General features: G+C 37.1%; 1 protein-coding gene and 1 long non-coding RNA gene across 2 annotated transcripts; both read right to left on the reverse strand.

Annotated features, from left to right (window-relative positions):
- Window positions 1-226: 226 nt before the first annotated feature.
- On the reverse strand, window positions 227-2,493 carry LOC143712026 (uncharacterized). The gene is made up of 4 exons (XR_013194964.1): window positions 2,056-2,493; window positions 1,579-1,663; window positions 568-832; window positions 227-418 (listed from the first exon to the last, which is right to left on the reverse strand). It is a non-coding gene; the product is annotated as an uncharacterized LOC143712026 (long non-coding RNA).
- Window positions 2,494-13,022: 10,529 nt separating this feature from the next.
- Window positions 13,023-27,338, reverse strand: cdh27 (cadherin 27). The gene is made up of 17 exons (XM_077202759.1): window positions 27,227-27,338; window positions 26,082-26,198; window positions 24,560-24,709; window positions 24,326-24,470; window positions 23,276-23,439; window positions 22,040-22,171; window positions 21,080-21,262; window positions 20,137-20,432; window positions 19,558-19,700; window positions 19,053-19,280; window positions 18,676-18,897; window positions 18,340-18,461; window positions 18,114-18,209; window positions 17,913-17,999; window positions 17,737-17,778; window positions 17,549-17,635; window positions 13,023-17,435 (listed from the first exon to the last, which is right to left on the reverse strand). The coding sequence occupies exons 1-17, from the start codon at window positions 27,257-27,259 to the stop codon at window positions 17,202-17,204; spliced, it is 2,481 nt and encodes an 826-aa protein (XP_077058874.1). The 5' UTR covers window positions 27,260-27,338; the 3' UTR covers window positions 13,023-17,201.
- Window positions 27,339-27,721: the final 383 nt, after the last annotated feature.

Below are 27,721 nucleotides of genomic sequence, written 5' to 3' on the forward strand. Positions count from 1 at the left end.
CTGTATCAGACAGCGAGTAATCTCTAGGCTCCTGTAACAAATGAAATGCTAATTTTAAATGTTGACGATTGAAAATTTCACTTCATATTTTATTTACTATGAGTGAAATGAAAACATTCTTTAAAACATGAAATTGACTTTACAGATTCACAATCACTGATGTCGATACACGTCTGTCTCGCACTTCTGGACGTGCAGCTGAACAAGCATACAGTTTCTGTGAGACATTTAGTGCATCAAGCTTTAGGCATTTTCTCGAACTCTTTTGCAGAGTACGGTACAGGGGAGATGTCTAGAGTATTCTGTAGAGAAATGATATACAGACAGCCCTTTCCTCCTGCAATTTTGATGAGATAGGACCCTGTTTATCCTTCAGCTTCCGGTGCAACAATGTTCAGCTTTCGCTGACCTGATCCACCTGAGTGAAAAAGATCAGAAGCCATTATCAACTATTTATATCAGATAAATGTTTCAGAAATTAATGAATATTCTATTACACTCTAACATTGATAGCCAAGGTAAACAAACTAAGACAAACTAATTTTGTGACTTTTAAAGCTGTCTTACTTTTAGCAGAGATGCTATTTCGAAAAGGGTCCCTTTATAAAACCTGAAGTGCCAGACCTCAGAGTGGTCAGCATCCTCTGGGATGGCAATAGTCCTCCGTCCTAATCCAGCCTGTAGAAGTAACAACTCATCTGAGGCTTTTGGGGTCCTTTAAACGCTTTTATTTAGCAGGATAAACTGGATTGGCGCTGACCCGGCAGGCCTTTTTTTTTTTTTAGAGGTAGGGATAAAGCCTTTTCGTCCCTTGAACAGACCAGGGAATGCTCTGAGAGGAAAAACTGAAATGTCAATGTGTAACAGTAATGAAGCAGGATGCAAAAGCAAGTTAACTCATTTATTAGAGAGGCAAGATAACAGGTGCAGGTCAGACGGACACAAACTCGCTGGAATGTGACGCAGGGACTCAGGTAAGCAACAAGGTGGTGGTGCTCGGTGATCCCGTGAATCCACAGTGCGTGGTGAACAGATGGTAGTGCAGGTATCCACAACGGAGAACAAACGACGATGAATGAAACAAATCCACAGTCCAGGAAAGGCAGGCACGGCACGGCACAGGAACGCACACGGGGAGAACTACAACGATCTGACAACAGAGATACTGATTACTGCACAATATATAGGGACAAACAAGTAGTGACAGCTGTTGCTGTAATCAGCGGTGATCAGAGACCACGCCCACAGACAACAATTTACAACAGCACGTGGACGAGAGAGAGAGACAGTGAATCTATGAACCGTGACACAATGATGTAATATTCAATCAGTCTTGAAGCATAATACCAAAGGGCTCATCTAAACTGTTCAGAACAGTTAGAACTTATAAATGTTTAGGAAGTTAAGCTTGAGACTTATGCCTAAGCTTTGCTTTATGCTACTTGATGATTGCTACTGTAGGTATTTTAACCTTATAATAATAATATTATTATGGCCAACGGTAATCATTACATTCCAATGTAAGACAGGTGTGCAATGTTTAATGTAATGAAATGCCACACGACACAATTAACTTACCCATCCGTGATGGTGAGCTTGACTCACTAGTTAGGGCACTGCGTAAAAGGGACACGACTTGCCTGGCAGCATTCTGCAACTCTGCCTAATGTAAATTAATAGAGAAAGCATCATTAGCCCCAACTTTGAGAACAAAGTAGCAGGAAAAAAAACATATGTATATAGACTAAAATAGTATTGTAATTATTCCACTGTCACACTGTTTATCTATTAAAAAAGTACTGGCAACAATAAGTTTCTTGTTACTGGTCTAGTTATTTGCTTTATGATAAAGAATCAATGCGCTAAATTTGCAAGTATTTCAGATACTTTTTTTTTTACTACTACATACATAAAGCATAGCAATAAGTTTATGATTGTTGTGGTTAGCTGCAAGCTAGTTAGTTAACTGGCTTCATAGAATACTGAACAGAAATCATGTCTTACTATGGTCAGCTAATCTGCACCTTTACAATTTTAATTTGGCAATCACTATACCTCTCTTTGATTATCCATCTTACCGAATCTTGATCGTCATTAACACCTCTGGGTCATGCCTTTGCCACTCTTGAATGAAAATCACGGGCGTCCAATCACAACTGAGTTCCGGAAAAGGGGAAGTAACCATAGACAGTAAAAGAAATGGACACAGCGACCCCTTTGAATTCAACGGAGAAAACTGAAGCCCAATTAAAGCACTCACTTCCTGATGGCTGAGCGACTGCGCAGGCTCAAACTGAGCTTGATGACAGTCTGACAGTTGTAAATCTTCTAGTAGCTGTGCCAAGGCAAATCTGAATCACCTAATTCCTCAAAAACGTTGCTGAAATATTTTGTCCCGTTGCTTTCATGGACTCTCTATGGGCTTCTCCCTTGACTTTATGCCTCTATGCCCCCCCGATTGCCTCATAGACAGTAAAAGATTGCATGCAAGCTTCTCCTCCTGTCTATACGGTCATTTCTCTATTGTGCGACAAAGTTGCATGGTTATGACGCAATCATTAGCCTATTTTTACAAAAAACGGCTTCTACGGGGCCATAACGTAAGACAAAGTAATGGAGCCTTTTATACATTGTCGTGTTTCTTTAGAAATAAATAATGGACAAATGAAGTCTTTGGACGCCTCAGATGTAAAGTTATTCGCTGTCAAAGGGACGCCAAAATGAATGGGAGTCAATAGAATGCTAACAGCAGGTGAAGTTCTGCTACAATGGCGGCTCCCGCAAGGCTTCAGTTTCCGGCTGATGGATTAGCCCTTTGGAAGTAACCAATGACATTTGAGGTTATAAAAAAAATAAGCCCCACCCCTCGACTGCCAAAAATAAAACTGTTTGAGCAAACAAAAGCAGCAGGTGAGAGCAGATCGAGCGCGAGAGCGTGGGGAATGATCATGCACGTGCTATGAGACATGTCCAAGCGCGCAAGGGCTTGTTTTGTGTGCGGAGATGTCATGCGTGCGTGTAAGGTTTGAAATGAGCTCGCGAGTTCCTGTTTCCTCGCGTGTATATCTGTAATCCTCACGCGGAAGCAATTTAGCGCGCACACCAGCATCAGTTGTGGGCCTGGTTCTTTTCGTCATTGATTTGCCGCCTCTACATATCACGTGTACTTATACAGTGTTATTGCGATACTCCCAAGACATATGATAAAAGGTTAACAAAAAATGTACTGTTGATTAAAATGCTAACTTTGATATTACATTGTGGGTTTATATGAATACGCTTGGACTTGGTGCTTGTAACCCAAGGACAATGGTGACACCAGAATAAACATATTCATGATTCTGAAGCTGAAAATACTGAATTATTTTAGACGAATATGCTTAACATTGGTAACATATATGTTTGGCATTATCAGGACCCACAAATATTCCCCCATTGCATTATATTATATATTAATAGCGACATCATTTTAATGTAGTACTGACACTAAAAAACTCTGAAAACCTGAATTTTTTCTCACACAGTAATTTTTATTTTGGGTGAACTATCCACGATACGTATTGTTGCATTTTTGTATTGCATTTATTGTTGCACGATATATTATTACACCCCTAGTTTTGAAGTATATTTTTATCAACAGACAACGTTGTTTAATACCTCGTCGTGTGTGTGTTTCGGCGGAAGACATGGGATGAGGGCTACTGGTGATTGCAAGGGAAAACACGCTGGTCTCTGTTGCCTGCACATCACTGGGGCCATTCATTTAATCTGTAAAAACACGTTGAAAAAAGTTAGTTTGTTTTATCACTGCAAAGAGTTTAAGGCAATATCATGTAGAGGTGTGATAATTTACCTTCTACCGACTGGTCCTAAGATTCATGAATGGATTCCAAAAATGCAATAGCAGAGTCTTTTGTCACCTCTCCTCCAGAAAATGCCGGCCTGTGTCCCAACAACGAGTCCAGGCGGTCAAACCACTTGTTAGTACGCCGATCGGATCTGCTTCTATTGTTGTGATCCTTGACTTTTTTGTAGTCTTGTTTTAATTTTTTTTTAACTTCTCTCTGCACTGTTTTCCAGTGTGAACAATACCCAGCTCGTTTAACCGACTCGATATTTTCAGGTATACCTTTTCATTGCGGATTGCCGTTTCCAGTTCCCGCTGGATTTCTTCCGCAAATACGCTTATTAAAGCCTGGACCTCGTCGTCGGTCCAGCGGTCGTATTTTTTTGTAAACTCCATATTAATTTCCAGACAACTCTTTACTGCACGAAGCCAGGAAGCGCAATTTTTAAAAATGGCGGCTAAAATAAAATGCTGCGTGGTGTCAACCAATCAAATGTGACGTGAGCTCAACCAATCAGCATGTTCAGCACACAAGTCCCACCCCGAAAGTTCCTGAACTCTGAAAAAGTACTACCTCGCCAGCAGGGACTTTCTGGGGGGGGGAATTTTTACCCGGAACTTCATTTAGACCCTGGTTCCTGCGGTGTAAACACACCGAGTACCATCCCAAAGTTCCTAGTTCCTGGGGAAAGTTCCTGTGGTGGAAACGCGGCTATAGATTCCCTTCATTTAAAAAATAGCCTGTTTCAATAACTCATAAAATAATCAGTTTTTAAATTATAATTATAATATTTTATTGAAATATCTTATAATCAAGGAATAATAATAATAATAATAATAATAATTACTTTAAATGTTAAAGTATTTTTTCCAGCAGACTTTGTGTAGGCCTATATAGTTTTGTCAGGACAATCATCCACAATCTGAGGACTCTATATGAAATAGCTGATTAGAATATAGAATTTAAAAGAAGATATTCAGTGGTTGAAAATTGCTGAAACAACTTTTAATATGCACACAAATGCATATTTGAACAAATGATAAATAATATAAATGCTTGCCATCTCTGGGAGAGAGTGAGACAGAAACATATCATATCGATGAGAGATGCACGGCGGCAACATGACGACTGTTTGAATACAAAAATGTACTACAATGGCAAAATAATGTATATTATATATTTTTAGTTTTTGTAAATGTTGACTATGTTGCCATTATGGTCTCTATCAATTTTGAATGCCACCAAATTTTTCCATCAGGCTGTTCCTGACCCACCAAAAACTTGACATAGCCTACCTTTGGGATCCCTTTCCTGACAATCTCTCAATATTTCCTTTGGTAGGATATATTATGTCTGTGTACATTTATTCATAATTATGTTCCCATACTTTTTTGCCTTGTTTTATTTCACCCATGCTTGCAGTGCTGTAGCTGGGGCTATTCTAAAAGTCCAACAACACGTCTGGTCAGTTGTGCTTACATTATAATCCAGTCTTTTTGATGTGCTGATCCATAACCTGCACATTCAGTTTAAATATCATCTAAACGCACATAGCCTATACTGTTTTAATGGAATTTCTGTCTACACCCTGCTACTCTATTCCTGTCAGGGAACATTACATGTGGCCGATGTTAAAAAAAGTTTACTTAAAAATAGAACGCCCATATTGTTCCGCTTACATTCCCATATAACTTTAAGTTCAGGTGATCTACCCTTTTCATTGTTAACAAAGAATCTGACTCTCCATTTCCAGGACCAAGATTCAATTGCATCCTGCATTTTTTCTATTATTATCCACTAAATGTGAAATAGTTATACTGTTAAGACGCTGAGATATTTTGTGTGTATATTATCTCTCTCTCGGTCTGTGTCTCTCTCTCTGGGTGTAGAAATGTTTTCGTTTCAAATGGGCGTTACCCCTGTTAACCAGTGGAAGACTGTGATTGGTCCTTCTATGCACCTTACCCGGATATAAGGACCACCCCAAACACTCAATGGGGGCCTTTGAGCCTCGTTGACTTTGTGCTTTATGCCATTGTGCTTCTCTTCACCTTTGTTCGTTTTGACATCATTTAATTGAGTAAGTGTGTCGTGCCAGAGAGATTGTTAGTGTTTAGTGAAACAGTTAGTTTGTTGATTGTAATCTCACTTCTGATATTCTCCTTTAACTGACAATTACGTGTTTGACTACACCTTGGATTCCGATTCTAACTTGTCGGCCTGAGACTGTAAATAAGTGTGTAAATATTCTTGTATATACATTTTTTCAGATTAAGGGATGTAGGGGGTTTGACGGCAATTTATTTGAATTTCTTTTTCAATTTGTTTATGGTTAAGGAAGTTAGGTAAGCTAAACTGTATTTTTGTTTTATTAATCTTTCACTTGAGGTTCTTACTTAGCTTCTAAAAGAAGATTGTTTTGTTTGTTATTTTGGCCTTGTCTGTCCCTTGTCTGCCCCCTAAATAAAGGCTGATTTATACTTCTGCGTCGGACCTACGCCAGAGCCTCTACGCTATACACTACGTGTTGGTTTTCATTTATACTTCTGCGTCGTTGTCCGCGTTGACGCGCAATTACACATGCAGAGGGAGCATGTGAAACCTGAGGGAGGGGTTCTAGCAGACCAATCACAGCACTTCCGTCCGCGTAGAATTGACGCGTTGTTACATTTTTGGAGAGGTGCACGTCGGCGTACGCCGAAGGGTACGCACAGCCTACGACGTAGCTACGGCGTAAGTTCGACGCGGAAGTATAAATTGGGCTTAACCCTCATGGTAAATAAAGCTCATGTTATTTGTCATCTCTCTGGTAGTGTGACTCTTCCTTTTTCCTGTTGCGGCTGACCCCTAGTGGTTGTAACAATATACTGTAAAAAATAATCCTGTAAAAAAAACTTAAAACTACTGGCAACTGTGGTTGCCTGCATTATACTGTAAAAATACGGTGCGTTACTGTTTTTGAAATTAACAGCTAAATACCGTTTTGTCAGCTACAGTATAAAACTGTAATTTAATGGCATATAGCTGTAGCTGACAAAACGGTATTTAGCTGTTAATTATAAAAACAGAAACACACCGTATTTTTACGGTAGCTGCTGCCAGTAGTTTACTGTTTTTTTTATTTATTTTTACAGGATTATTTTTTACAGTGTTAAGTATTGTGGTATTCCCATGTTTTTCACTGGCACACCCCAACTCATAAACATCAGGGCTTAAAGAAGATTCCAAGCTTTCCACTCGTAATAACGACATTGTGGTGGAGGTCATGTGCAACTCGTAAATGTGATCTTTCCGATATGGCTTGAACACACGATTACATTTAGAGCCTTTGCCAACATTGCATGTTCATCATAGGAATTGTGTTACTACTCCCAACCCCATCTCAATTTTAAATGCATATTATACCTTCCATTTTCTGTTATGTGGATTACAAAAGAGAACAACACTAGATAAACTTTTAGTACTCATACAACATACATACATATATACAGGCCCTTCTAAAAAAATTAGAATATTGTGATAAAGTTCATTATTTTACATAATTCAATTCAATTCAATTCAAATTAGCAATTCACAATACACATTGTCTCAAAGCAGCTTTACAGAAAGTGCATTTCGGAAATGTACATAGAAAAATACAGTTAGTTAATCATGTATTAATTTATGGCATAACATATCGCCGGCTTTGAGTCGTCTCTTCACAGGCGTCGAGTCGTCTCTTCACAGGCGTTGGGGCATCTAAAGTCTCCATGAGAGGCTGGATACAAACTGGAGCTGACGAACGCTATTTACCTCGGGACTAGCGTCCCGAGATAACAGCAGAAAGGCAGATGGGAAATAATTAGCATAGCTGATGTTCATAATGTTAATGCATTCGAACTGATTCAGCAGTAGTATTAAAGGTTAAGCATTAAGTGAATGCTTGGTTAAAGAGATGCGTCTTTAATCTAGTTTTAAACTGGGACAGCGAGTCTGAGTCTCGGACAATATCAGGAAGGCTATTCCAGAGTTTAGGAGCAAAATGCGAGAACGCCCTCCCTCCTTTAGTGGACTTAGATATCCTAGGAATGACCAGAAGCCTCGAATTTAGTGATCTTAAAGAGCGCGATGGATTGTATGGCGATAGAAGGTCTGTTAAATACACAGGAGCTAAACCATTTAGGGCTTTATAGGTCAGTAGGAATACTTTGTAATTGATACGTAACTTAATAGGTAACCAGTGTAGAGATGATAAAATAGGTGTTATATGATCATATTTTCTTGATCTAGTAAGAACTCTAGCGGCTGCATTTTGCAGTAACTGTAGCTTGTTTATTGAGGATGCAGGACAACCAGCTAATAAAGCATTACAGTAATCTATTCTCGATGTCATGAATGCATGAACTAGCTTTTCTGCATCAGAAACAGATAGCATGTTACGTAGCTTAGCAATGTTTCTAAGGTGGAAAAAGGCTGTTCTTGTAATATATGAAATATGATGTTCGAAAGTCAAGTTGCGGTCTAGTACAACACCCAGGTATTTTACTGTAAAGGATAAAGTAGCAGGACATCCTTCTAAATTAAAGTTGTATTGTAAGGGATTTTGTGGGTAGTTTTTTGGACCAATAAGTAGTACCTCCGTTTTATCTGAATTTAATAGCAGGAAATTACACGTCATCCAGCATTTTATATCATTTAGACACTCTGTCAATTTAGATAAGTTAGTGTTTTCATCTGGTCGTGATGAGATATATAATTGAGTGTCATCAGCATAACAGTGGAAATTAATTCCATGTTTTCTTATAATATTACCAAGTGGCAGCATGTATATTGAGAATAGCAGAGGGCCTAACACCGATCCTTGCGGCACTCCATAGTCTACTGGCGTTATCTTTGATTTTTCCCCATTTAAACAGACAAAATGGTAACGGTCTGATAAGTACGATCTAAACCAGCTTAATGCCTGTCCCTGAACACCAGTGTAGTTTTGTAGTCGATCCAAGAGTATTTTATGATCGATAGTGTCGAACGCAGCGCTAAGATCGAGTAGAACTAGTATTGAGATACAGCCTTGGTCAGAAGCTAAAAGTAAATCATTTGTTATTTTAACTAGCGCAGTTTCTGTGCTATGATGCGGTCTGAATCCCGACTGGAATTTTTCATAGATATCATTTTCTTGCAAGAAAGAGCACAATTGAGCGGACACAACTTTTTCTAGTATTTTAGACATAAATGGAAGATTTGAGGTGGGTCTGTAATTTGCTAAGTTATTTGGATCTAATTGCGGTTTCTTAATGAGAGGTTGTATTACTGCCAGCTTGAATATTTTTGGAACATGACCTAAAGATAAAGACGAGTTAATAATATTAAGAAGAGGCTCTTCCACTACAGGTAACACTTCTTTCAGTAGTTTAGTGGGTATTGGATCTAATAAACATGTTGTTGGTTTAGATGCAATGATAAGTTTATTTAGCTCTTCCTGTCCTATAGTTGTAAAGCGGTGTAGTTGTTCTAGAGGGGCCATAATTGAGGCTGAATCATAAGACATCATAGAGGAATGTATATTTACAATTGTGTTTCGGATGCTTTCTATTTTCTCATTGAAGTAATTCATTAAATCATTACTACTATATTGTAACGGAATATTTTGCTCTGGTGATGTTTGTTTATTTGTTAGTCTAGCCACGGTGTTGAATAAAAACCTTGGATTATTTTGGTTATTTTCTATTAGTTTGCAGAGATGCTCAGCCCTGGCTGCTTTTAGAGCCTTTTTATAACGTGACATACTGTCTTTCCACGCGATTCTAAAGACCTCTAAATTAGTTTGTTTCCATTTACGCTCTAAGTTACGAGTTTCTCTCTTGATTGCATGCGTAGCACTGTTGTACCATGGTGCTTTAGTTTTCTCTCTAACCTTTTTTAGTCTAATTGGTGCAACAATATCTAGTGTACTAGAGAACATGGTGCTCAAACTGCTAGTCATTTCCTCTAGTTCATCTGTTTGTTTGGGTGCACTGCGCAGCTGAGATAGATCAGGTAAGCTATTTGAGAATCTATCTATAGTGGTTGGAAGGATTGTTCTGCCTGGTCGATAACGTGGCGCAACTTGACAAATTTCAGCAGTACGTATTACGCAAGATACCATGTAATGATCAGTGAGATCATCACTTTGCGGTATAATATTTATATCAGTTGGATTGGTTCCATATGATAAAATTAAATCTAGTGTATGATTTAGACGATGAGTGGGACCACTGACGTTTTGCGTGACCCCAAAGGAGTTTAATAAATCTGTAAACGCAGTCCCTAACGCATCATTTGTATTATCTACGTGTATGTTAAAGTCTCCAACAATTATTGCTTTATCGACATTGACCAATAGATCTGAGAGAAAGTATGCAAACTCTTTTAGGAAGTCAGCATAGGGCCTTGGAGGTCTATATAGGGTAGCCAAGGCTAGAGATAATATGGATTTGTTTCTTAAATCTAAGAGCGTAACATTTAGCACAAGTACTTCAAACGAATTAAACCTGTGACCTGTTTTCTGAGTAACATTAAGAATATCTCTATAGATTGTTGCAACACCGCCACCACGACCGATCAGACGGGGCTCATGCTTATAACAGTATCCTGGTGGAGTAGACTCATTTAGACCGAAATAATCATTTGGTTTAAGCCAGGTTTCAGTAAGGCAAAGTACATCGAAACTATTATCTGTGACCATTTCATTTACAATAACCGCCTTAGGTGTGAGCGATCTAATGTTTAGAAGACCTAGCTTTAGAAATTGTTTTTGTTCACTGATATTTAGATTTTCTGGTTTAATTACAATAAGATTTTTGCTAGATCCTACACTAGATTTATTGTTTGGCCTCACTAAGCGAGGAATAGACACAGTTTCTATATAATGTTCTACACTACTTATATCAATTAAGTTGGGACAGCAAAGACTGTGATTTGGACTTTGACTTACTAGTCATATGGTGTGTAACGTCTTGGAGATGTTGTCCGACAGAACAGCCGCTCCGATTCTGCTGGGGTGCAGGCCATCAGCGCGGTAGAGCCTAGGTCGCTCCCAGAACAGATTCCAATTATTTACAAAGAGCAGTTTCTGTTCATTACACCATGACATTAACCATTCATTTAGAGCAAATAATCTACTGAACCTTTCTTGTCCTAGTCGGTACGTGGGAAGCGGTCCAGACACGATGATCGTTGCTTCAGGCGATGTGCTGCGAACCGTCTCGATCAGGCTTCTGTAGTCCTTCTTCAGAACCTCCGTCTGCCGCAGCCTGATGTCGTTCGTCCCCGCGTGTAGCACCACAGCTCCGACGTGCTCGTCACCGTTCAGGATCTCGGGAATCTGTGCAGCGGCATCAAGAACACGAGCACCAGGAAAGCAGTGAGTGCGCACCTTACGCTTACCTGAGGTAGCACGGACATGACGAACCATGGAAGTGCCGATGATCACGGCGGCGTCACGTTCCGGCTCGCGAAGAGGGGAGAAGCGGTTCCGGGTGGAGATCTCGAAGACCGGGAGGGGCGGGGAAGTGTAATGTATATGTATACATAATGTAATGATAAAAATTAAACTTTCATATATTTTAGATTCATTGCACACCAACTGAAATATTTCAGGTCTTTTATTGTTTTAATACTGATGATTTGGGCATACAGCTCATGCAAACCCCCCCCCAAAAAAAATAGGCTGAGTGCTGTCTCAAGGCACCTCAGTGGGAAGTCTGTGGGAAGGAAAAAGTGTGGCAAAAAACGCTGCACAACGAGAAGAGGTGACCGGACCCTGAGGAAGATTGTGGAGAAGGACCGATTCCAGACCTTGGGGGACCTGCGGAAGCAGTGGACTGAGTCTGGAGTAGAAACATCCAGAGCCACCGTGCACAGGCGTGTGCAGGAAATGGGCTACAGGTGCCGCATTCCCCAGGTCAAGCCACTATTGAACCAGAAACAGCGGCAGAATCGCCTGACCTGGGCTACAGAGAAGCAGCAATGGACTGTTGCTCAGTGGTCCAAAGTACTTTTTTCGCATGAAAGCAAATGTTGCATGTCATTCGGAAATCAAGGTGCCAGAGTCTGGAGGAAGACTGGGCAGAAGGAAATGCCAAAATGCGTGAAGTCCAGTGTCAAGTACCCACAGTCAGTGATGGTCTGGGGTGCCATGTCAGCTGCTGGTGTTGGTCCACTGTGTTTTATCAAGGGCAGCAATGCAGCTAGCTATCAGGAGATTTTGGAGCATTTCATGCTTCCATCTGCTGAAAAGCTTTATGGAGATGAAGATTTCATTTTTCAGCACGACCTGGCACCTGCTCACAGTGCCAAAACCACTGTTAAATGGTTTACTGACCATGGTATTACTGTGCTCAATTGGCCTGCCAACTCTCCTGACCTGAACCCCATAGAGAATCTGTGGGATATTGTGAAGAGAAAGTTGAGAGACGCAAGACCCAACACCCTGGATGAGCTTAAGGCCGCTATCGAAGCATCCTGGGCCTCCATAACACCTCAGCAGTGCCACAGGCTGATTGCCTCCATGCCACGCCGCATTGAAGCAGTCATTTCTACAAAAGGATTCCCGACCAAGTATTGAGTGCATAACTGAACATAATTATTTGAAGGTTGACTTTTTTTGTATTAAAAACACTTCTTTTATTGGTCGGATGAAATATGCAAATTTTTTGAGATAGAAATTTTGGGTTTTCATGAGCTGTATGCCAAAATCATCAGTATTAAAACAATAATAGACCTGAAATATTTCAGTTGGTGTGCAATGAACCTAAAATATATGATTGTTTAATTTTTATCATTACATTATGGAACAAAATGAACTTTATCACAATATGCTAATTTTTTGAGAAGTGAAATATATATATAGGAAACATCATCATCATCATACAGTGATGGACTTAGCATTGGAAGTATCTAATTGAGGTAAAAAAAAAAATATTGATAGATTATGGTTCTCCCCCATATGCTTATGTGATATTACCTAAATTCTTTACCAATTCCTTCATCCTTCCTGTCACCGCTAACATACTTGTCTCTTAACTTGGCAAATACGACAGAAAAACCTACATTTTTTAATTTACTCATTGTTTATGGCAAAATATACAGGCTTTCCTTTTATGTTAAGCAAGTATGTGGACTGGCACTGACATTTATTATTAATGCATGTCCACATGATCATGAAAACTCATCTTTATTTTGACAATTCAAAGGAATACATGACAGCTGGAACAGCAAAATGTAAGACAATTGTGCGGTTGTAGAGATCGCAAAATAAAACATTTATAAACAAACATTTAAAAGGGATAGTTCACCCAAAAATGAAAACTCTACCATTTACTCACCCTCGTGTTGTTCCAAATCTTTTGTTCATCTTCGAAACATAAATAAATATATATATTTTTTTTTAAATAATACCTGAGACAGTTCAGTAGTCTCTCCTTTGAAAGCTGTGCAACTGCTCCACTTTGATGCTTCAAAAAGTTCATAAAGGGATCATAAAACTAATCCTTATGAATTGAGTGGTTTAGTCCAAATTTATTGTTTAGTCAAAACAAAGAGTCACGATAGCTTTATTTGATGAACAGATTTAATTTAGGTTATTATTCACATACACTCATTGATCAGCAAACATAAACAGAAGCTCAACCAAACTGCTTGACACGTGAGAATAAACCTCATTGTTTCTCGCAGAAGCTCAAACATGCTGCGTAACACGAGAATGAACCTCATTGGTTCAAGCAGAAGCTCAAACATGCAGCGTAACACGAGAATGAACCTCATTGGTTCTCACAGAAGCTCAAACATGCTACGTAACACGAGAATGAACCTCATTGTTTCTAGCAGAAGCTCAAACATGCAGTGTAACATGAGAATGAACCTCATTGGTTCTCGCACGTCAAGCAAATATGCTTGAGCTTCCGTCTATCATAACTGATGTGAGTCTCTTCAGAAAATTTGGACTAAACCACTCAATTCATATGGATTAGTTTTACGATCTCTTTATAAACTTTTTTTAAGCGTCAGCTTGGTAGTTGCGTAGCTGTCAATGAAGGCACAGAAATTGCACAGATTTTATTACAAATATCTTCATTTGTGTTCTGAAAATGAACGAAATGAAATAAAATGAATGTCAGAATTTTAATTTTGGGGTGAACTATCTCTTTAAGTAAGAAAAGGCACCATTTTTTCCCACTTAAGCACTATAGGTCAAAGATACAATGTTACAGGTAAGTCACTGTTTTTGAAGATTACATGATTTCTCAAATATTTTTGTAGATTTTTTGTTTCCACTTTTTGATGTGTACAGATACAAAAACATAAGATATACAATCATCTTACAAAACAGTACAGCTAGGAAAATATGCACTCAACATTATTTTATAAAATGGAAAACCCTAGGCAAGTGTCTGCTTGCATATAGAATATTTGCCATTTTTCTTTTAGAAATTACAAAATAAACAATGCAATCACACAATACTATTTCAGGCATAATAAATCCATTGTGGAAAACAATAGGCTAATTATAATACCAATCCCAATCAAATGGAACAGTTTACCTATGAGGGACCCGATCTATTTATTTTTTTCCCCCTTTTGAAACAAGTAGCCCATTTGTTCAAAATAAACCTCCTGAGGCTTGATTCACGAAAATCTTAAGAAAGAACTTTTTAAAAGTCACCATGAAATCAAAATGCACCCTGTAGCCTATATATGTGTGTGTGTCTAGCGTTATGAACGCGTCCTGTATATGACCGCTCTCATGTGTGCTGAATGCTGCCAAAAATGGTTAAAATAAATAATCATTTGACTCGTTTTTGTAACATTACTGAATTGTGGCAAATTTCACATGACAAAAAACACATTTTGGACACATGTGAAACTGAAATGCATATGTGAAACGTGGTTTTGGAACAGTTCCCATGTGAAATCCACGAGATTGAAACGTAGCGGCTGTGATTTGTCTGTAATCATGATTGATCATTGTTCATTGTTCATTGTTCATATTATCGATTATTGGTGTCACTTCAGAGAACTCGTACACATCCCTGGTAGTAATATGTATTATATTTCGCTTGTGTTATGTTTTAATGCTTAATTACAACAGTTAATATGAAACAACCCAATAAATTCATAATGCAAATTGCATTTGGCGATTTAAGACAAGCTGGAGGTTATTCTTACTTTAAAATGATAGCTCACCCAAAAATTAAAATTGTGTGTTCATTTAGAAAGAAGATATTTTCATGAATGTTGGTAACCAAACAGCTGACGTGAGTCATTGACTTCCATAGTGTTTTTTCCTACTATGGAAGTCAACAGGTACCATAAACTGTCTGGTTACCAAAATTCTTCAAAATATTTTCTTTTCTGTTCAACAGATGAAAGAAAGTCATACAGGTTTGGAACCACATGCGGGTGAATAAATTAACACAAAATTTTTCGTTTTTGGGTGAACTATCACTTTTAAGAAGTTATTTACAATGCTTTTAAAGAAGATTATTTCAAGTATTTAAAGTTTTGTCTTAAGAATCTCAAGTAGAAAGATTCGGAATTCAAAATATTCTTTATTTTTATTTTACTTAAAAATAAGAAAATAACAAGAAAATAGCTATTACAAATAATTGTTTTCCTAAAGGGGTGGTAAAACACATTTTTTCGAAAACTTGATATTGTTTGTGGGGTGCACTGTAACAGGTGTTCATGCTTCGTTTTTAAAAAATTGCATTATTTTTCATATATTTTACCTTTATTCTACACTGCTCTGTCCCTCCTTGTAAAAGCAGTCTGATGGTTTCCGGGTTCTATGAAGCCAGTCCCTCAAAAATACGCAATGGGTTCAGATTGGTTAGCTGGCCCAGTGTGTTGTGATTCGCTAACCGCCTAGTGCACGTTTTCCGGAAACGTCACGCCTCTTACCTTTACCGGTAGTTTGTACTTTGGTGTATTATAAACAATGGCGTCAATAAAACCATACCAACTTGAGCCCGAATCGGACCCAGAGCATGTTAGTGAAGATGATCGAGCAGAACCTGTCCAAGAACGGCTATTTAAACGACGTTTCAGAATAGTTTGTTTTTTGTTGTTGTCTCATTACTTTTTCGATAAGCTGTTATTTAATTGTACTAATTATTATAGTTGATGTTTAATTTATAACAGTAACAAGTGTTTGTCTATTCACAAATGTGTATTCAAGAACATTTTTTTATTAAAACAATATATTATTTTATTAGGTGTAGGCCTACATGTAGTAACTGTGCAAAAATGCCAACTGAAGTGGAAAACATCTGCGGATCTATAGTGGTCATTACTGACTGTATGGCACCGTTACTTTTGTATTTTTAGAACGATTGTAGCCAAACATCTATCTCCAGAACTATTAACCCAAAACGAACACTAAACATTGGTTTTACTACAGTAGCCAAATCAAACACAGAACCATGTTTAGCATGCCTGTAGATAAACAAGCATGTAGATAAACAATACATCAATACAAAAGCTCTAATCAAAGAATAATTTACACTTATTCCAAGTTCGCGGTTGAGATTAAAAAAAAGTTGTAACGTTAGTGTTTGAAGTTAAGGTTGAATGAGCATTTAACAAGCTGGTTTGCAGAGCCAAACAACCTGTCATTTGTTTACTTCCTTGCTACAACGTACAATTAACAATACAAACTATTACAGGAAAACACATAGACGAAAAAAAAAATCATACTTACAGGTTGTGGCCCGTAAACAACAGCTTCTGTTCTTAAAGTTGGAACTGCTCCATCTATCAGGACAAGCCGTTGTGCGAATCCTGCATTGAACTCGCCAAGATTGTGGAAGCTTTCCTCCGTAAAATGTGCAGCACAGAGAGCGAGATTTGGGTAATAATTATGAGGGACCGAGTTAAAATAAAAAATAAATAAAAAAAATGTAACCATTGATCCCTAACTCCCTAGGAAGGCTGAACAAAGCGGACCTGCAATCCGGATAAAAATAACAGCGTTGCGACGACAACAACACTCCAGCCTAATATACCACAACAACTCTTCTCCAACGCAATATAAAATGGCCTCGCACCTTATTTAGTATTCTCGGAGGAGGAGTTTATTGGGGTTTGCTGACGTCCGCAACCCAGGAGGAATGTCGTGTAGTCCCTACCAGCCATTTGCTGTAGCCCTTAGAAATTGATTTTTTTAAAGCAAATATCTCCCTTTGCTTTGAACTTTGGGCGTTGTAACTTTGCAGATATTGTTTATTCTCAAACAGCAACATTACACACTAGCTAAAGTTAGAAAAGTGAAATCATGTTTTACCACCCCTTTAAACTTTAAAGATTGTTTTGTGAATCCAGTCCCTGATCTCTACACTACCTAGTCCCATTCTTAATTACTTCTGTTTTTGACCTCATCCCTGGGTTACATATAGAAGCCAGATGTTTAAATGCAGGTCCAAGATCAGAGAACAGCTCAGGATCAAACTCATTAATGGGCAGGTCTATGGGGTCAAGGTCTGCAAAGTTCTCAGAGTTGTCCTCAAAGGCATAAAGCTGAGGCTCGTAATCAAGCAACTCATTTTCGAGGGACTGTATTGAATGCAGCCTCTGAAAGTTGAGAAAGAAAATTGTTCAATGAATGAATCAGTGTTGAATTTATCTGTTCCTTGTCTGTGGAATACTTAAGCTGAATCAGCTATTCTTACAGTATCTTACAGTACCTGAGAAAGCAAGCTTTGCAGAGTCGATCGGGTGATGAAATAGGCTTTCTGTCTTCTATGTGAACTCCTCCTGATAAATGTTGAACCCTAAGGGGTGTAAGGAAAGCCCTGTATATTACTGATTTTAAGATTTCACAAGAAAAACATTTTACTGAACAAGTTTAGATGTGTTACAATGAAAGATTTACCTGGTAGCGGTTTTCACTCTGTATTCGTTTCCAAATCTGTTTCTTACGTACAGAAGACAATACGGTAAATATTGAACTTCCACTTTTACTTTTGAAAGGATCATTCCATGAATTATTTTGAAATGAGTCCTTTTAAATGATTGAGATAATTTCGTAAACGAACACTGCTGTATTACCTCAATAGAATACTGCGATCTGTCTCTAGACCAACTCTCATCCACTTGAACTGGGAGACTTTGCGGGGCTATAATGTTGCTAGATTTCTGTGGCCAAGAAATCAATAAAAAATCAATACTATGTAGTGTAAAGAAGGACAGTGGCTATATGAACTTAGTCTTTCCAAGACCTCATTATGCAACAAATAGAAATGTTTATACCCGCTGAATGTCAGATGTCTGTTGAACCCCATTATTGACAAGAGTTGCTTCCTTTGACTTACTAACAGATTTTTTCTTCAGTAGACTAGTCGGGACCTTTATGAATGTAAATAATAGATTAACAGTCATTTGTTATCTTTGTAGAATTGACTAAGGAACAAAAATCCAAATAAAAAAGGAAAGTTTCATTTAGCTTTTCATAAGAAATCTTATTGTCAGATATTACCATACAATCAGTGCCAGGTTTCTCAATGTTAGATGGCAGAAGGGCATCTTCTAAGACATTGTCTACCTCGACTGGGGACTTCACAGTCCCACAAGAGCAAGTGAGAGACAGCAACAGGCATGCTAATAGGAAAAATGGCTTTTAGATTCAAGATTTAACTTTCTAACACACAACATCAAATATTAGAAATCTTAGTGCACTCCCACAAGTAATACCAAATCCTCGTTGTGCCAAGTTCTTCAAAATGTCCTGCCCCAATAATATTAGGACATCACGGGATAAGAATTATGTTTATTCATCACTTTTATGGGGAATTTAATAGAAACAAGTGCTTACCCAAAATCATCAGTGCGGCAAATATGATAATTCCCATCACACCACTTCCTACTTGTTTCTGTGTGTTGCGCTGCAGCAGACAGTTTGGTGAGACGGCACAATCACATGCAGCAACAGAGAGATTCTGGAGGACAAACTTGCCCTGCTTATCAGAGATTTTCACAATCAGCATGTACAGACTGGCATGAACGCTTTTACCCTTCACCAAATGCACTGTGATACCTAAAAGACAAGGTAAACAAAAGACAAAAGGTGATGATTAAGGGTTTTGCATCAGAGCTTAGTAAACCAACCAGACTAACCAAATGTTGAGAACACTATATGATAATAATCATCACCCAGTGAGCTGACAGTGGCAATGGAAAGATTTAATTTACCATGGCTGGGGTCAAAGCTCCATTCACCCTTATGATCTCCTACTACTTCAAAACTGAATGGTCCGCTATATGGATCTCCATCAGGGTCATAGGCTGTGATCTCTGTACTTGACACTTCATCAGACTGACAGACAGAAACCATGTTCTCCTTTAACAAGGGGACATTATCATTCTTGTCTTCGATGTAGATCTGAATTGTAGCAGTGCTTGTCATTGGAGGATGGTCCTCTGGTGTGGAAAATCAGTAATTCGAAAGAGAAAAAAAAAAAGAAATAATACTTATATAGAGCGGATAACAGTTTTAGTAAACTATGCAGGTGTTTCGGCCTGAGACACACACACACACACATATATATATATATATATATATATATATATATATATATATATATATATATATATATATAAATGAGACCCTACATAGGACAAGGGGTGTGGAAAATAGATGGATGTAGGTGTTCGCAGTTATTTGCAAGCCAAATACAAGACAACCATATTGTATTACCCATCTCTGTCACAAGAACAGTGACGGTATAAGTCTCGTTGGTCACATGACTTGACTCTCTGTCCAATGTCTCTTTTGCAAAGATTTCCCCGGTTGTTTTGTCTACTCTGAACCAACCTGCAGGATCTTGTTCGATAGAATACCTGATGGGAGGAAACAACAATTTTCACAAGCATATATCTGGATCCCCCAGAGTGGCATCAAAAGGTTTTTGGACACTTTTAGACAGTTAAGTCACAGTCAAAATGTATCTCTGTCCTTATATTAGATAGAAAATAATGAACAGAATTTACATTTTCAATGACTTTTAAGCAACTGGTGTCAAGGTGATTTTTAAGAGAGGAACTGACTTCAGACACTAAAATTTCAAACAGGTGTAGTTCATTACGTTAATACCAATATCAATTGTTTTATCATTTCAAACCTAACAAACTTCTTTGTATTATTTTCTTTTAAATAACTAACACATGGTTTGGTACTTTGTAATAGACTGCAACAACATCCACACATTTTTAACTGCGGCTTTAGAGTCCAGATGGAGTTAAATGATTCTGATGAAATTGAACACGAGAAACATACTCTAATTTGTGAGGACGTCCAGTGTCAGGATCGATTGCTGTCACTCTGTCCACAAAAGCTCCAATAACACCATTTTCTTCCATAACTATTTTCCTTTTTGGATCTGCGAAGTATGGAGGGTCATTTGCATCTTCCACTGTTATGGTAACATTAATAGAGGATGGTTTTGATGGATTTGTGATGACCGTCCAGATGCCATCTACAGGTTTAGCCTTCACCTCACAAGAGAAATAAGGCTCTTCATTCTCTACAGATATGGTGAGTTTATGTTCTGTTTGCTTCTCAAAGTCTAGGGGCTGCATGTATAGAATTAAAATAAATAAATACATAAATAATGTACATAATATCAATATAGCAGGTATGTGCTTGTTGCATTCTAAGAAATAAACTTGTCAAGACTACACTGAAACAAAATAATTTACAGTATTTTGATTTGTGTGTATTTCATTTTTCAAAATAAATACATCTCAAAAGCAACACTTAAAGTCTTAACCATAAACCTCTGAAATGAATAGTGTTATTAAGATAAATAATTTTACATTTATATTTTATACATTTATATATACACAATGTGAAATATGAATTCAAAGAAAACATTTTCATTCAATTAGCCTATAGGTTAATGAATAGCGAAGATCTAAACACAAAACCAAAAAAATACAGTTAAAAATAATTTTTATCTTTATTCCAAAAATCTAAAAACAGTAACGTGTCTACAAATCCGTCCCCACAAAACCTTTGATATTCACCATAATGCAATGTCATAATCACAATTTTACAGAGACACAAATCTTACAAATGTTGACCATTTGTAATTGCCCTACTAATGACCTCTAAATGACTCAGTATCCCTGAGTAATATATATATATATACATATTGTGATGATGAGATCATGAACACTAGAATGACATTTACAGAATAGCCTACAGTGTGTAAACATACCTTTATCACTGTGAGGATTCCATCATTGGTGTCTGGATCAGTGTGCATGGAGAAGTAACCACCTTTGTCCCCTTGAATGGAGTATATGACCCTCCATGCAGCAGTGAGACGTGTGTCAGTATCAGTTGTGTGTATTTTGAGAGGGGAGGTACCTTTTGTCCCCTCCATTACATTCCCTGAACCCTGAATGAGTTTGAAAATAAATAAGTGAATAAATAAAATAAAAAAATGTCCCCCAATGCCCCATACAATGCCCAATATTTAATGTCATTGTTCAGACAACAAACATTTTTGTGTCCTGCAGCAGAAGGACAGTCAGTTTTGGAACAGGGTGAGGGTTATTTTTTTTGACTGTACTATTTTAAAAGTGACTTTCTTCTGAGTAACTATTTGTAGTTATACCGTATGCAATTATGGTACAGTACAGTGCGGTACGCAATTATTTCCGTTTCCACTGTCAAAAGTTGTGAATGGTACAGTGCCAAATCGTACTGTACCACTTTTCGGTGGCACAGTACCTAAAGGGTGGAGCTAGACTCACTGCAGAATGTTGATTGCTTGACAGAGGATCATCACTTGCGCGTGCTACAAGGGGAATGACAACATAAGAAGCACCATTTTTCAGTACACAGTTGAAATATAATATACTATAATATAATACATGTTATTGTGTCATGAAATGTAGCTTTTAAGAGTTTTTCAGGCGAGATTGTAGTTGTTTAAAGCTCAAATCTGTGGTTTATTTATAAAGATTGTTGAAAATTTGATCCAGGCTGTGAGATCCGTATCAGAGCTGATTTCAACTGCCAGTGTGAAGGCGGCGTAAGGGTACTCTTGGCGGTGGAAACGCAAGCCGGATCAGCGTTTACCGTCCCGAATCGTATACTGTACTGTACTGTACCGCTCAGTGGAAACGAGCCATTATTTGAAATATTATATATTGGACAGATAAACACTAACCGTTTGCCCTGTGATAACTGGTATATGGTTGTTGCCATCCAGGAGATTGAGAATTATGGTCGCTGTGCTTGACAACTTTACAACTTCTCCACGGTCCTTTGCTTCAACTGTTATAGTGTATTTATTAGCCACCTGAAAAATAAAACCGGTTATGTAGGGTGGTGCAGGTATAACATCACTTTGTAGGCCAAAACACTTAGCTTTTTAGCACTTCGGTTTTTTTTTTTATGGGTTTATGATTAAATGTCTGAAATAAGGTCACAAGCTCAAGACACTTTCACATTTTACTCTGTGACATAAAATACACAAGTGTAACCCGACTCATTATTTTTTTTTAAGCTGTTACATGTCTTGAAAAAGGCGGTTGCTAATAAGTGGCTAAATGGGACTATCCTGCTGGAAAAAACAGCATAGACCAGCATAATTTCCACACTGGTTTATGCTGGTTTGTCTGTACAGAGGCTGCCGGGGACATTAAACATCATCACGCTGAACAGGTAAGCCCAGTTCGCGTTTACAGCCTCATTATGTTTATAATTGTGCTCTTATAAACTATTCTAACTCAAACTTTCTGGACAGATATTTTTAGATTAAAAACTGAAAGAGTTGTCGGAAGCTTAGTGATAGTGACGTTGAATTTGTAGGACCGTGGTATAGTTAGTTTATAGCCTACCTTTAGCTTTTTATTTCTGGCGGCTGCATTTAGGCTTCAAAATTCAGTAAAGTTGTTAATCTGTGAAAATGATCTTGATGTATCATAAACTTTTATTGATCACAAGGCTTGTTTTTAGCGATAATCCAAAATCTTATGGGAAAATCCTATTGGGTTTTTGTAGAGGGGACCAATGTGATGCTAACTTGCCGGTTGGCCTACAAAGTGGCATCATACCTGCACCACTCTATACTCTCATATACATACTCAAAAAGTTCACACGCTAACTTTAAATCACCTGGTAAATGTCAAGATATTTTAAAGACATGTTTTCACATGTTACTTTAACACTGTGACTGGACTGTGATGGCTGTCGGTTTGTCAGGCACTAACATGATGGCTCATGTCTTGTTACAGCAATATTCCAATGTTAGCCTGCACACAAGTTTTACAGGCATGCATATGCCATAGGCCATAGTATGTTATGGCCTGAATGCACTGTGCAAGTAACAAGAGAGTAATAATAAATGCATTGAGTAATCATCCCTGTTCTTCCAAATTATGCCTTCTTTGTTTTTTTTTACCTCATAATCAAAGCATCCTTTAAACGATATTGCACCACTGTCTTGGATATAGAATTCCGTATTTTTTGTGGCTGGAGTGATGGAAATGATTTTGTAATCAATGGTGGAATTCAGACTTCCCGGTGCGTCCTTATCAATGGCTAATACACCTACAACAAAACTACCTGCAAACAGATAATATAAAGAAAATTACTTAATTCCTTTGTTTATGGAATAGATCTCCTGAAAATGAAAATGTTATTACAACTTGTCTCATCCAAACAATTACAATTAAAATGGACTGATTAAGCTTCAAAAATGATGCAAAAGAACTTCGTGTTCATGTAGTTCAAACAGTAGAGAATGGTGAAACACATGGATTTGATTTGAATACACATCTGCAAGTTTCACAAATGTAAGTTAACGGTGAAAAATATAAATTTATAAGCTGTAAACTGTTGTGACTAGATCATTGAATTAGTCATTGGAACTCGAGAACCGAAGTAGAATGTATTATGCAGAAATGTGGATCAAGCGATTTATTGAAAATATGTGACTCAGAAGAAGTAATTTGTTCACAAATTGGACCCCCTTACATCTCTTAGGGCGGATGTCAAGATTTTCGATGAAAATCAACTCAAACTGTCACACAAATTTTAATATAGCAAACATTAAGGTCATTAAGGTTAGTATAGTTATAATGTGCATAATTACACTTTTTTAAATATCTTTTTCACTATAGGCTACTAGTTTTCAAATTTGAAATGCCTTTTTGACCTTTTTGTCTCAGATCTATACATTCAGGCTTAAAATATGAAAATGAATACATTGTAATCAATTTCTTTTCGTTTTTTTAACAATTCTAATACTATATAGAGTAATATTAATACTCATGTAACTCTTCTCTCTTTAAAGTATATATTCTAAAAGTCAACAAGACCAAACATGTCCTTAGTTAAAAAAAAAAAAAAACAGCAATATGGGATTCGCATATTAAGGTGCAGTAAATCAAACCTAAAATACTCATGATTACAGTTGATGAAAATGCTACAGTTAAGCAATGATACTGACCTTGTTTTGCGGCTTCATGTATAGTGACATCATAAACTTTCCTTTGGAATATTGGCGGGTTGTCATTGATGTCCAGTATGTTGACCTCCATGCCTAGTTGTGTGTCTATGGCCAAGTTGGACTCATTTCTAGCTTGAAAGGTCAGCTTTGAAATGGTAATGAGATTAGTTTTAAACTTTCTGTATGCCCGTCATATAGCATCTGATAAATAAAAAAAAATCTGACTCCTCTTACCATCAGAACACTGTACTGCTCATAGTCGACTTTACGGTGGACTTTAATGACTCCTGTTTTCGGATCAATAGACAGGACACCCTTTGGGTCTTCATCCACACCTTTGCCTTTAAGCCTGAACTCTACTAAATAGCTACGGTCCAGTTTAATCTAGAATTTGAGTAAAGGAATTTTCTCAGGAAGTCAAGTTTTGTGTTTGTGGCAAAAGGATAACTACTTATATCATTTCACATAATTAAATTGTCGATTAAGAATTTTTAGTTTACATTTTTCATTGCAAACTATTGCACTTCATTTTCATTTAATTTAGCAACTTGGGGCTAAATGTCCTGAATATTTATTTCCAATTTTATTCCTTTTTGTAAAATTCCAATTCCTTATTCCATTTTGTAAAAAGTTGAGTTGAGGTAGCAAAGTGAAATAGAATAAAATTCAAATAAATTCATGTCGTTTTTAACAATAGCCTACATGTAATGTTTCAGTGTGAATTACCCAACATCATACACAACAACATTGATTAGATATTAATATTCAATGTCACTATTAAAGTACAATGCCACCTATTAAACTTTGCCTTAAACATTCTATAATCATTTTTTCTTTTTTTTTAGACAGGTTTTGGTATTTGATTGTATGGAGGTTCTTGCTGAAGACTCGCTGATCAACTCAGTAAAAAAACACGCAGATTATGGGGGTTATGCACCAAACTGCCGTAGGGGCCTATTCCGTAAAACAGGTCACATAACTTTCGTTTAAGTTCTTTTATGTGCTTTATTAGTGTGCTATTTCATTCAAGATGGTTCATTCATTAACGCTCTGTCTTTTTTGCTCTCTCTCTCTCTCTCTCTCTAGAGTGAATGCGTCCTGTCGGCTATGTGAGTTTGTGCGCGCTGCTAGAGTGAACTTGTCCTGTGTATGACCGCTCTCACATGTGCTTCATGCTTCCGAAAATTCGTCTATGTCGTAATTAGGCTAAGTTAAAAACGAGGTCCAAATTTGATTAATTTGCTGGTTTGTTGAATTTCGAATTCAGCGAAAAGTCATGTCACACATAATCATGAGCAATCATTTTATATTATCGGTCATTGGTGTCACGAATTCGGATAACTTGTGTGTGCACATCCCTATTAGGCTAAATAGTTATGTTGTAATAATTAACTACAACAATTAATTTGAAACAATCCAGTAGATTCATAAAATATCTTACCAATTTAAAATCTAACTATAATTCAATTCACATTTATTTGTATAGACCTTTTCACAATACATATCGTTTTGAAGCAGCTAGCTTTACAGAAAATACATAAGAACTTATTTACTATGATTTCTTTTTTTTCTTTTTTTTCGTTTTGTCTTCAGATCAATCCTTGGAAAATTTTCTTTAGTATATGAAAATAAAAAATAAAATAGCAGTTTATCTGGACCCTGCAACTAAAAGGCTATACCATCCCAAATCTAAATGTTTTGTATTATTTTATGATTTAAAACCCGCATTACATTATTTGCGAGCATTGATGCTTACCTGCCCCAATTCATAAGGGAAAGGCCCCGGGTGTTCCTCCACAATGTCAAAGGAGTCTATAATCCATGACCTTTTATGGCGTTTGAGATTCTCTGTGCTACACAGACAGATAATTCCCTTTCAATAGAAACAGTGTGTGTTATATACAGTATGGCTTTAAACATGTTATATGCATTAGAAGTAGAAAAAAACAAGATTGATCAAGAGCAGATCATATGATCAAATCACAGACAAAATCTGTATTTTGGAAATAAGAATGTGATATGCAGTGAAACATGGTATGCCATTATTTATGTTTAAGATGGGGGTAGTGTATTGGGTCGTATCCCCAAAACAATCCATCTGCTAAAACCAAAAGGTAAGAGAATTAGTTTCTCAAAAGCAGTCCATTAGATGAAGTTATTATGATGCCACTGCTTTGTTTTACCATTCCAAATGCCATTCAATCATTGACATTCCGATAATTTTTTGTCATTTCTGTAATGAAGGTTGGGTCAAAACACACTCTTTTTATTTATTTTTTTTGTTTATAATTTGAAACTCCTTGAGCTTGTACTGTATATGTTCACATGACATATTCAAAGTTGTGAAACAGGTTTGGGAAAGCCTATACTTGACTCTTTTGTTGCTGTTTTTCTCAACTAACCCCGAGAAAGAAAAATCACCTTGATAGTGGCTCATGTTTCAGGAATACACATAAAAACACTAGTCTTCCATAAGATGTCTAATAATAATGATTCCGATCACCTGCACAGATTATTCATTACGATCAAGATTAAAAAGGTCCCAACAATCAGAATATCGGAACAAATACTGAAGGAAAAACACAGATAGAAAAGTATTCATGAGGTAACATGAATCAACGGTTTTGATTAAATTTAGTTACATTTTAATTTTATTAATTTATTTGGCATTAGGTTAGACCAACATAAGTAATTTAAGGGTCTGTTGAGGTAAAAAAAAAAACTCCTTATTGTAACAAAAGCACTTTAGAATTTACTATTTCTTTTCTTTGCAAAACAATGTAAAAAAAAAAAAAACTATTCCAAGTAAGCCATGGAACGAAACAACATTTTTATTTAAAGATCTTGCTGAATCTTGAATTAGCCTATTGTATAACTGACAGAAAGACAAACTTTACTTACCACAAGCACCAAATAGCTGATCATTGTGGTCATCAGTTCACAATTTGAGGCAGAATAAAGTAACACTGCATATCATGAACTCGTACGCTCAGACTTGCTTCTGCTTTGGACTGAGAGCACAATCATTCCTGCGTATAGCAGAAAAGGGCAGGTCACTACCTGGGGCAGTGTTAGTTATATAGTATCAGTATGCAATGTACACATGTAGACATTAAAGAGAGAGAGATATTGCATAATGAATCTAAAGGGGAGATAGAGAGAGATATACAGAGAGAAACATTTTTAATAATTTGCTTTCCAGTACAAATATCTAAACATTCTTATGACAAAATAAAAGTATTTGAGAAATTATTTAAACTATTAAAAAGTCTTTGGTAAGATTGTGCAAAATAACATTTCAGAAAATATTTTCAGCTGATATTTCTTCCCCTTATGGCATATTGTTTTTTTCCTTCTTGTTGTTTTAAGCATAAACTTTTTCACAAAGGTTTGTTA

This window comes from Siphateles boraxobius, unplaced genomic scaffold (assembly GCF_051911475.1).
Source record: "Siphateles boraxobius isolate OS27281-9 unplaced genomic scaffold, OSU_SipBor_1 5, whole genome shotgun sequence".
NCBI classification, from domain to species: domain Eukaryota; kingdom Metazoa; phylum Chordata; class Actinopteri; order Cypriniformes; family Leuciscidae; genus Siphateles; species Siphateles boraxobius.

Bases quoted from the DNA above. Each gene is read 5' to 3' on its own strand.
- cdh27 (XM_077202759.1), bottom strand. From the start codon at position 27,259: ATGACCACAATGATCAGCTATTTGGTGCTTGTG. The intron at 17,779-17,912 runs GTAATACAGCAG...TCTGTACGTAAG, and splicing joins GATCGCAGTATTCTATTGAG to AAACAGATTTGGAAACGAAT. The intron at 17,636-17,736 runs GTAAATCTTTCA...TACACCCCTTAG, and splicing joins AGAGTGAAAACCGCTACCAG to GGTTCAACATTTATCAGGAG.